This window comes from Sinocyclocheilus anshuiensis, unplaced genomic scaffold (assembly GCF_001515605.1).
Source record: "Sinocyclocheilus anshuiensis isolate Anshui unplaced genomic scaffold, SAMN03320099.WGS_v1.1 scaffold13, whole genome shotgun sequence".
In the NCBI taxonomy this organism is placed as follows: domain Eukaryota; kingdom Metazoa; phylum Chordata; class Actinopteri; order Cypriniformes; family Cyprinidae; genus Sinocyclocheilus; species Sinocyclocheilus anshuiensis.
This window is the reverse complement of record NW_015538026.1, coordinates 359,190-370,997: the sequence shown is the minus strand read 5'-3', so window position 1 is coordinate 370,997 and position 11,808 is coordinate 359,190. Positions and strand designations below refer to the sequence as shown.

At 36.6% G+C, this 11,808-nt stretch overlaps 1 protein-coding gene across 2 annotated transcripts in view; it reads right to left on the bottom strand.

The window, feature by feature from the left end:
* The window catches only part of LOC107678785 (peroxisome proliferator-activated receptor delta-like), a 16,769-nt gene extending 9,940 nt beyond the window's left edge, over nt 1–6,829 (bottom strand). The window contains exons 1-2 of one of the 2 annotated variants that reach the window (XM_016474185.1): nt 6,420–6,829; nt 2,005–2,458 (exon numbers count right to left, since the gene is read on the bottom strand). In XM_016474185.1, coding sequence (XP_016329671.1) covers nt 2,005–2,404 — 400 coding nt within the window. In that variant the 5' untranslated portion in view covers nt 2,405–2,458; nt 6,420–6,829. The remainder of the gene's footprint in view (nt 1–2,004; nt 2,459–6,419) is intronic. The other variant, XM_016474193.1, reaches the window with a different exon arrangement.
* Between the last annotated feature and the right edge of the window lie 4,979 nt (nt 6,830–11,808).

Below are 11,808 nucleotides of genomic sequence, written 5' to 3'. Positions count from 1 at the left end.
TACAGCGGAAACCAAGGAAACGCTTTAAGCGCCACCTGCTGGCAGAGAGTGAATCTGCGTCTCATTCAGCTGGTCTGCTGTTTCGGTTTCATGCAGATAGTTTTTCTGTATAGTTTCACAAAACTGAAGTCGAACCATTCTGTTTTTGCTTCAAATTTCGAAATTATACAATCTAATTTAGATTAAAAACTGCTCATGTTGCATGTACGCAGCATCTTTGTTTGGATCATGATTAAAATGCAGTGGTTGCCTCTAATTTTAAATGGAAAGAGCACAGACTAAGCCTTAGTTTGTTTATATGAAGAGATTTCTTTTATTTGTGTCATTTATTTATTTGGGGCTTGTTTTAAAATTTCAATTTAGTTTTGTTATTTACATTTACATTCTATTTAAATTTTGTCATTTAGCAGACACTTTTATCCAAAGCGACTTACAAATGAGGACAATAGAAGCAATCAAAACCAACAAAAGAGCAATAATATACATTGAAATAATATATTTCAATTTCACAAAGAAACATGCAGCATTTTGTCCAAGCAATAATACAAGGACACATTTAATTTATAATTTGTCTTAAATCTAATTTTGTTAAAAAAATCTTGAATCAAATCGAATCGTGAGTTGAGTGAATCGTTATTATCCCTAGCCATAGCACTGAAATTACATATGTATATTGTATGTATACTCTCACACTTTATTTGCTTTTATTTATTTATTACTTTTTTTTAAACTTGATGATTATAGAAATCAAAATAACAAAAAGCACACCGGACAAAAAGCGTAGCATGTCGCATCTATAACTCGCAGGTTTCACACACCGGGCACATTGTGTTCAGTTCAAGCGGCTGTCCAGAACAGTTTATTTAATCACCAAACAGGCAAAGGTTCACTATAAGAATGAACAAAGTGGCAAAACAGAAAGAGGAAGCACAATCTATACTGTAGCTCTCTATTTGAAGCATACAGAAAGGCAAACGTTTCACTGAAAAACGCACAATACACAATCTTCCAGCCTTGGGTGAAGTCATTCTACATACGAACAACGATCTGGGACAAATATAATGTAATTTAATGGAAAACTATGTGAGTGGTCATCTGTGGAGCGGCAGGGACTCGGGTCAGCTGCATGAACATATCAATATGCTTTCTCACGTCACTAGCTTTAAATATGCAACTTCAATGGATAACAAATGCATAAAAGTGACCAATTGGATATAAACTAATGCAAATGGATGGTAACAATCGTGACATCAAACATTTGAGTCAGACTTGAGTGTGTTTTGGTCAAACTGTTTCAACCTCTTGAGGTGCTACTAATGTTCACGTCCTCACAGCATTGTTGGCAAACATACTTCTGTTCTTTCACTACTAATGCAGCATCTAGACAACAAATGTAATTACTTTATAATGATATGAAAACATGTACAACCCTGTGAGAAAACCTTTTTATTCAGTTAACTCTTTTGAAGAGATCTTTAACAGAGTTAAGCCAAATACAATTTACAGTTTTTAGCGAAAATAAATAGCAAAAATCTGATATAATTTAGACATAAATTTTCTCGCCATGAAAATAGCCACAGAAACTGGCATGGCGTTAAACACAAAAAAAGAATGAAAACATTTACTGTAGTATACTGTATACACACCGCTTCGATGTCTGTTTTAAATCCGCGTCTGAAGTGTCCGGCTCTGTGCAGCACGCAGCCTCACGTGTCAAAACAAATAGCACAAAGTGTCAGTGATTCCGCCTCTAGAGGCCGCTCTCGTACTGTATAATGACAGCGGACCTTCTCAGCCGCTCCAGCAACGGACACAACCCAGAAAAACTATCGGTATGGATTTTTGCAGATAGCCGATATTTCTAGCAATTAACTATCAGTGCCGATTAGTCGGCAAAACCAATCAATCGGTCGACCTCCAATTTATAGGGTTAAGTGGAGGCAAAAAAAATCTCACTGTCAGGATGCCATAATACTTGGCTCTGATGTCTAAGCGCAGTTTTACCTGGAAACATTTGAGCTGTTACAGAAGTGTCACTATTCTGTTGAGGACTCTCCTGTGGTGTTCCATCTCCATTCTGTAGAGTGGCCCCCCACGATCCCTTGCTACCGGGTGAGACTTCTAATCCTGTGGCATCAGACGTCTCGCTGCCCTCCACCTCCTCACCCGACGCTGAGCTCGGCTCCTGCAGGTCTGACATCCCTTCACAGTCCGAGGATGCAGAATCACCCTCCTGGACGGCCATACTTGTTGTGTCTTCAAGAATCTGGACAGGGTTCAAGTCTGTCCGCGGAGACGATTGGCCCTTCGTAACTCCTGTGAACATGAGGGGCTCCTTGGCTGCTGCAACGTCTACTGGGCTGTCACATTTCATTTCTGAGGTAGGTTGCTCGACCTGTTCCATGGTTCTCCTGTCTGGCTACTAATACTCATAACCATCCATCACATGACATTGCCTCTGAAAAGACAAAAGACATGTAAATAAATGTTAATTATTGCAACAGTGCCTCAATGGAACACGGTATATCAGAATATGACCATCATCGCTGGTGTGTAGTGCACATGCTTTAGAGATTACACGGATGACCTGAGTCTGACCTGATATCCAGTACTGCTTGGGTCATTTCCTGACTCCACCCCACCCCCCTTACCTCTCCGCTGACTCAAATAAAATTAAAGGGAAAAAAATTTAATCCTGAAGATTTTTCAAGCACAGAAAGGCTGTTCACACTGCATTAAAACCACATTAAATTGATCAAAAGAGACAGTAGAGATTTAAAATATTACAAAAGTTTTCGAATGGATGCGGTTTTTTATTATTATTAAAAGTATCCTGATGCATCATAGTTTCCACTGAAATATTAAGCAATTTCAACATTGCTAATAATAAGAAATGTTTCTTGAGTATATCAGCATATTAGAAAAATTACCATGTGACACAATATATTTATATTAAATTGTAATAATATTTCTCAGTATTACTGTTAATTTTAACTGTATTTTTGATTGAATAAATGCAGCCTTGGTGAGACTTTCAAATACATAAAAAAATGACAGTATTGAACGGTAGTGTATGTAATGTAAAAAATACAAGTTAATAGTTTTATGTTGCAGTATTTCTTTTGATTCAGTTACATCAACTGCAGTGCTTCCCGTGATGAGTAGTTCATACCCTTATAAAAATGCCTAAATGCCTTCTTTTGTGCTTCAAATTAAAGTTTTTTAAATGCCTATGGAGAAAATAAATGTGAATATACTGCAGAACCTGCTGAAAAAGTGGGCGGTTACTGTTGCATTCTGTTAGCCACTTGAAATGTGAATTCTTTTTTTTTTTAGGCCTGGCTCAAATGCTTTCAGGAAAAGAGAATCCTTAAATGTAGAGAATCAGAAAGTAGCTTTTGTCTTAGCTAGCTGGCCTTTCATTTATTCACCACTTCCGATTACATGACCTTTATCTTTTTTGAGACAGACACAAACTGTGCCATAAGCAATTACAGGTCTGTGGTATATTTAGTCTACACAGAGTGAGAGGTGATAAATCCATTATGAGACTCTGCTAGGTTGTTTGCTTAAAAAGATAAGATAACCCTGAAAAGAAAGCAGCTGTGGAAAGATTGTATGACCAATAGAAAAAGATCTAGCAAAAGACTTCTGTGTTACAAAACTTACATAATCTGGTCACCCACACAAGAATGGTGTATCAAAGCAGAATGAAAAGAGAAAGAATAATGCGGATCGTGATCTTCCTTCCTTAAGAGACACAGAACTGACTGTGCCCATGAATGTTAAGGACAGGTCAGATAACTTACATCCTAACAGAGGACATCACCTGGGCAATGAGCCATGTCAAACACTAAGACATGAATAAATGCTATTCGTAAAATACTGAAGAGATCTATGCTCTCACTCATGACCCATTTGCATGAGCAAACACAAAAACCAATCTGTCAACACAAAGGTCAAGATATATTGTGTTTCATCTGGTAGGCAGTGTACTTCCTCAGACTACAAGGTGTTTACAGAATGTCTTAAAGGGATAGTTTACCCAAAAATGAAAACCCTATCATCATTTATTCACCCTCATGTCTTTTCCAAACCTTCCGGTGAACACAAAAAATATATTTTAAAGAAATCTGGAGACATTGAATAACATTGACTTCCATTGTATAGACACAAACTCAGTCCTGGAGGGCCGGTGTCCTGCAGAGTTTAGCTCCAACCCTAATTAAACACACCTGAATCAGCTAATCATGGTCTTACTAGGCATGCTAGAAACTTCCAGTCAGGTGTGTTGAGGCAAGTTGGAGCTAAACTCTGCAGGACACCAGCCCCCTAGGACCGAGTTTTTACACCCCTGGTATAGACCAATTAAAGTGTTTCACAGAAGGATGAAAGTCATACAGTTTTGGAACAACATGAGGGACAAAACAATTAGACATTGGATGAATGAGGTCACATTCATCATAGCTCTCAGTGTGAAAGACGTTGATTAACAGATGTGAGTGTTTGGTCATATGGAGATCGAGACCCCTACCAAACAGACTGCGTTTGTAATCCATGGATTCTGACAAGAGGATTACGCAGAAACCACATCAATGTGTGACTAAAAAAGACAATGCAATTAAAAAAAATAAAAATCTCAGTAGTTACTGAACCACGATAACATAGAAAAAACAGCACTACCATATATGTGCAGGCTTTACGTTAACTTACATACATGCTCAGTAAATGAAGTGATCAGGAACACTTTGAGCCACTGTTCAGACTTGTCAGCAACCAGTCGTTCAGGTTCTCAGCCTGTCTGCATTGTACTGAGGTTGCATGCTAGAGGCGGCCCGCACAGAGGAACTAAATTAGTCAGAGTGTGCGGAGGTTTTGACAGACACGCATTCCAGTGTCTGAACCTCTCGGTTGTTTCGTCTTTGTTTTTAAGGCAAGACACTATGAGGAAAAAAAACATTGTTTTTTTTTAATGCACAGGTCAATTTTGAGATGTTGGACTATTAGGCTTCCAAAAGTGTCTTCTTTCAGATTAGAACATTTCCAAAATACACATTTAAGCGTTTATTTTAATACAGTTTATCTATTTGCATCTGTAAGTTTCAATTCACATACACTGAGCCAGAAATCTTCACTTATCACACAGTAGTACTTGCCTATATTCTGAAGTTTTTAGAGGGGTTTGTTCATATATCATTTACCTAATCTATTTTATATAACATTTGAAAAACATGATTTTTTTTTACTCTTGACAGTATTCTCTGATTTATTTATTTTCCGAGTCATAAAAAGGGATATTCAAAGTCCCCTCCAAAAACCATTAACTCTAATATGTCCAATGTTCAGATTTCTGTTCTGGAAATGTGCACATTTAGTAAATCATTTAGTGTGCATCATTTGCATATTTAAACATAACATTTCAGAAAACTTATAACACAAACAACGGTCTTATTGCACTGTGATTATTAATCAATTGGTTAAGTATAGTGATATCTATTCGTTAAAAAATACCTTTTTTCACTTGTGATGTCTTGCCTTAAGAGTTAAAGGGCAGGAAAAACTACAAAATTAATAATGAACTTGTACAAAACAACTGCTGAAGATTAAAGACAGTAGATCTTCACCTTCATTGTTAAAACTTTAACTTTGGAATCAGAGTGAAAGCAGTCTGTCTACTGTGTGCACAAGGTCACACTTGATACTTCTACATGAAGCCTTTCAAATACAAAAAAACACAAACAATTCACTTATTCTTAGCAGTATAATAATAAGTACGTTTATTATATAGTAAGTATAATAATAGTAAGTAGCTTCTTTTAATCTCTTGTCTGTTTGATCAAGAAAACAGTGCTATTGTCACACAATTGCTTAAAATGTTGCTTTAATTGCCTGGTCACCAATTTTGGAATTTTTTGAACTAAAATGTTTAATAAGATGACGTCAACATATTTGTAGAATGTGCCGACTAATGTATTCCATGTATATCCTTGTTCCTTATATTGTTAATAGTTCACTGTTAAAAATCTAACTTAACGTTAACATGAACAGCGCCTGGCTGAGGGAGCAAAGCTTAGAAATTGATAATACAGATGGTGAAACTTCAACTAATGAAGAAACAGTGACTGACATGAAGCCCATTGCTGATTAACCGTAACGATTGTATGCTGACAAATAACACAAAAATAGCCAAAAAGCTAGGCAGACTGAGTAGCACATCAACCTGACAGACAACAAATCTAGCCAAGTTAGCTGACAAAAACATGACTTCAAAACGGTGACATCAACTGTTTAACAGACTGCATACACTTATTCCGATATGGACATGTTTACTTTGTTAGTAATCGGATGAAGCAGAAATTAAACTTTAAGCAAAACGGCGAGTTTTGGCTAACTAAGTTAGCTGTTCTGGTTTAACTTACCTTGGTGTTTACGGGCCAGCTTTGAAGTTTCCCAGCGGTCGATCAAATACAAATATACTTTTCCTACGTGAAGTTAAGTTGTTTTGAGACTCAAATGAGCTCATAGTCCGTCGGTTTAACTTACATCGGTTTTGTCATCACTGTGTCCCCGTGTCTCTTATTCCACACATGCTAGTCCGACTCCGAGGTTAGCACTAGCTAGCTTGACGCTAACATGTTTTTATTTTGTTGTACACGATTTCAGATTTCTCCTGGTAAAACAAATACGGCTAAGTTACATAGGTTTAAGATAACAAATACAGGCTTTTTCATTCCAGATTTCTGTTATATCCATTCTGCTTTAAAATCCCATTAGAAAACGGATCAAGCGATGACCATCGCGCTGTTATTCATACGCCAATTTTTGCCCAATCTGGCATTCTATTTTATTAAAACGTGCTCTATTGTTTCTGCCTGATTACAAAAAATACATTGACCTGTTTCATGTTTTCCTATATTAGCTCAATCTGGTCTAGTAACTCCATTCACTTTGATTACTCGGTTGTCAGGGAAGACAGAAATAAAGGAACTAGAAAAGATGCGTATATTCTATAAATTAACCTGCAGGGGTCGCTCTTCGGCCCAAAGTTGTCCATGAGGTCACAGACCATAAAGCGCAAAACAAATGATCGAACTCAATTTGACCACTTACATATAGTACAACTGTATTGAAAATGTTTGAAAATGTGTATAGAACTAAATACGCGTAGAACAATTCACCTCTATATGCGATTTTTCTGCTTGAGTGAAACAAATGTCCCACACCGCGGTTTGACGTATGACCCAATCACGTGATATGCGTTTGTCCAATGACAGCTCGAGCAGAGGGGTTAAGTTCAGTCTGTTTTCCTTTACATGTTTTACAGGCGTCTGTGTGGTTGACAGCTAAGAAAAAGCATGGCGTGAATGTTACGTAATAAAAGGTGGTTAGATTCCGCCAGTAGGAGATAGATGAATATTAATGAAGCTGTATGAATCATAAATGTTATTTCCCGCTAGGGCTGAAATCGTACCGAGACGGACTAGTTGCTCTGAGCTACTGGAAAATTCCATGTAATAAATTGTGTTAAATGTTAACAAATTAGCTCAATTTAATACATTAATACTAATAATAATAATCGTAATTGAATGTCTTTTGTGAGTTCTAAAGTGCTCCTCTAGATGGGGCCATTAGATCGGAGTCTAACGGTAAACAGATGGACATTACCAAACAGATGGACTTGTAGTTAAACATGATGATGCATCACCAAAGAAGATATTTAGCTGAATGTCCTGCTCTGTCCAGACAACGAAACAGGAGTGATAGATATAGAATAGCTCAAACACGAAGTCGTTCATTTATAATCTTGTCTTTTGTTATAGCTCTCAAATCTCACCTTGAATTTAGAACACAAAGCATTTGAGGACAAGTTTGTGCTCAGGCTTTTCCTAGGCTATATGGTGTCGAGAGCGCTGCACTTCCAGCTGTTTGCAAACAAACCTATTGCTCATATGAGGATTTGAAATAAAACTACACAACAATTGCACAAATGAACATGAAATATTGACAATAAATGCAGATGTTGGCCATATGCCACACCCACATAGGATGTTTTGTGGGTTGGAATGGATTTAAGCATGGCGATATAATTTCACTGGTAACGTAAAGCATAATCAAATCAGCTCAAATATTTTACACTATATCATACAATGGGTGAGGATGCATAGTTTGTGAGTCACAGGCATTCTAATCCAGCAGAAATTTGTGGCGCTTTCAGATTCCACATGACCAGTGTTGGGGAGTAACTACATGTAAAGGAATTACGTAATTTAATTACAAAATAAATGTAATTGTAGTCAGTTATAGTTACTGAGAAAAAAATTTGTATTTAAATTACAGTTACTTATGACAATGTTAACGATTACAAAGGGGTTTATATCTGTCCCCACAAGGTCAAAATTTACTAGTATTACTATCCTTGTGGGGACATTTGGTCCCCATAACGTGATAAATACCAGGTACACACACACACACACAGGCACGCACACACACACACACATACATATTTAATCGATTTCTTTCATAAATTGCATTGACTGCTCTAAAATATGAGACATCAATGTCACATGATTATTTGAAAACTTGTTATTTCCTATTTGGGTTTATGTATAGGCCTATTTTTAATTTTTTTAAATTAACTGTTTTTTCCCCAGGCATTGTTAGATTGCAGTGTTTCCTGTCATAGCTATGCAAAGATTTGATTTCAAAAACAGTATCATAGCTATTAAACTATTTCTTGTTATGATTTTAAATCTGTATTTAACCTCAGAATGATCTCAAAGTAAGTCTGATTTTGTGGTGGCTGTGTCAATAAATTAAATTATTATAATCTTAATTCAAGTGATGAAGGTCAGACTAATTACAACCCCAATTCCAGAAAAGTTGGGATGTTTTGTGACATGCAATAAAATCAAGAATATGTTATTTGTTCATTCTCTTTAACCTTTATTTAACTGACTAAAGTACAAAGAAAACATTTCCAATGTTTTCACTGTCCAACGTAATTTTATTTTGTAAATATAAACAAATATTGGTTTTGATGGCTGCAACATACTCCAAAAAACGCTGGGACAGTTTATTACTGTGTCACATCAACTTTCCTTTTAATTACAGTGTTTATTTGTTTGGGAATTGAGGATACTAATTGTTGTTTTGCAAGCAAAATGTTCATTCAGTCTCACTTGATACAAGACTTCTGATGCACAGCAGTCTGTGATCGTCAGTGTCTGATTCTCCTTTTCATGACTGGCCATACATTTTCAAAACGAGACAGATCTGGACTGCAGGCAGGACTTGATGGCAGTTTATGTCTCTGTACAATTTCAATATATGCCTCCATGTCAGTTACCTTTGCAAATATGCCGGTCACTCATGCCGTTTGCTCTGCTGCACCCCCATACCATGACAGACGTTTGCTTTCGCATCTGTCGCTGGTAAAAGTCTGGATGGTCCCTTGGTCTTTGGGACTGAGAACTCGACATCCATTTTTCTCAGAAACCAATTGAAATGTGGACTCATTTGACCACTGTCTTTTTGACTATCTGAGATGAGCTCTGGCCCAGAGAACCCGGCAGCATCACTGCATAGAATTGATGTATAGTTTTCTCAGATTCAAGTTGCATTATTGATGCAGCAGCAGATGTGTTAAGTGACAGCAGTTTTTCGAAGTACTCCTGAGCCCATGTGGCTATATTTAACACCGCAGCATGACGGTTTCGAATCCAATGCCATCTGAGGGCTCAAAGGTCATGCACACTCAGCTGAGGTTTCCTGCTTTGCCCTACACAGACTGAGATTTCTCTGGATTCCCTGAATCTTTTCACAATATTATGTACAGTAGTTGGTGAAATACCTAAATTCTTTGTGATTTGGCATTGAGAAATTTGATTTTTGATTTGTTTGAAACTTCTCTCATGAAATTTGGCACAAAGTGATGAGCCATAATCCAGCTTTGCTTGCAAAGAGGAAGACTGAGATGCTCCCTTTATACCCAAACATGACACACTCACCTATTACCAAATCACCTGCTTACTGTGATATTCTGTAATGGATATTCTATAACCTTTTCACTTTTATTTTGCCTCTGTCCCAACTTTTTTGGAGTGTGTTGCAGCCATCAAAATCAAAATTTGTTTATATTTACAAAATACATTTAAGTTGGTCAGTGAAAACTTTGGAAATCTTTTTCAAATTAAATAAAAGTTAAAGAGAAGTAACCAATCACAGATTCTTGATTTTATTGCATTTTACAAAACTTCCCAACTTTTCTGGAATTGGGGCTTGCGGTGTTGAACACTATGTAAGGTTAACCCTGCCTGGTTTAAATGTTTGAATATGACTAACAGTTGAAAGCATTAGAAATTTAGAAAAGTAATTAAAAATTAATCAAATGTAATCAGTTCCATTTCTTTAATAAAGCAATTGAAATAGTTACTACTTATTACATTTTAATTAGGGTAACTTGTAATCTGTAACCTATTACATTTCCAAAGAAACCTTCCCAACACTGCACATGACCATAGTTATATAGATATGTTAGTGCATAACTGCTAAGAACCTAAATGTGGTTGCACAATGCATAAAAATATGGTTGTGCAATATGCAGCTCGAAAAACCACAAAGCTGCCATTTCATGTAGCCGACTTTTTCCTTTTTTTGGCTGTGGTTTGTTGTCGGTGCCGGCTAATGCACTGCCAACATGGCAATGCGAAATGCCACTTAAGATGTTCTGAATAAATATTTTAAGTAGCATTAGATATATTTACACAGACTGTTTAATGCAGATCAAGGGTGGCGTGAATGCACTCAAAACAATTATAATTTCATAAATAATGTTATGAAATTAATGTTTTAAATATAACATTTTGAACATAGGAATATGAAAAAAATATGGGGGGGGGGATAAATTATGTTTAACTATTAAACTAAAACCGCCAGTAGGTGGCGACAAGCCACTCTCTTAAATGAGTCATAGAATCATTCAATTCGTTCAAAGGACTGATTCATTCAGGAACAAAGTGACTGATGATTTTACGAATGGGTAATGTAGCCTAATTGGATCATTGGCTTGTTCAAAATATTGATTAATTCAGGAAGCGAACACCTGTGTTGCTCGGAGATGAGCCACAATTCTGCTGTGGGTTAATTTGGATTTTTTTCAAAAACTGACAATACTGTGTCTAAAATGTAAGTCACTTAATATTAACTTCTTGCTTCTGAACTGTATAAAATCTACATCACATTTACACATTTATTAAACGTTCGGGAAAACAGCACTCTTCTTTCTCTGAAGTTGCTTAACTGTAAAAAAAAAAGAAAAAAAAAGAAGAACTCATACAAAAGTCACTGTCACTGCGTGAGAAAACAGACATGTGGCATGAGAAAATGAGAACAGTGAATGAGCTGAATGAGTAAAAGTTGGCAGCCCTGTGTCCATGCGTGCTTGTCTGCTTGTTCGTTCAGTATTCGTTCATTTTGTTAAGGATGAACAAGGAATGTTTATTTGGCAGTAATCATGTTAAAACCGTAACACGTAGGCCTATATCTCTGAGAAAAATAAAAAAAAGCTGGAATAAGCTACCAGTCGACTGACTTTTGATCAAAAGTTTTGACACGACAGAACGTTTTTGATGATGGTTTCAAATGAACTTTGACATTATTAGTTTGCTGTTTACCCTTATGTAAAATGGAAAAATGTTCTGCGGAGGTCTTTTGTTGAGATTTTTTTGTACTGAACGCCCCCTACCACCACCCCTAAAAGGAAGAAAAAAAGAAAAAAACACACACACACACACACACACACACACACAC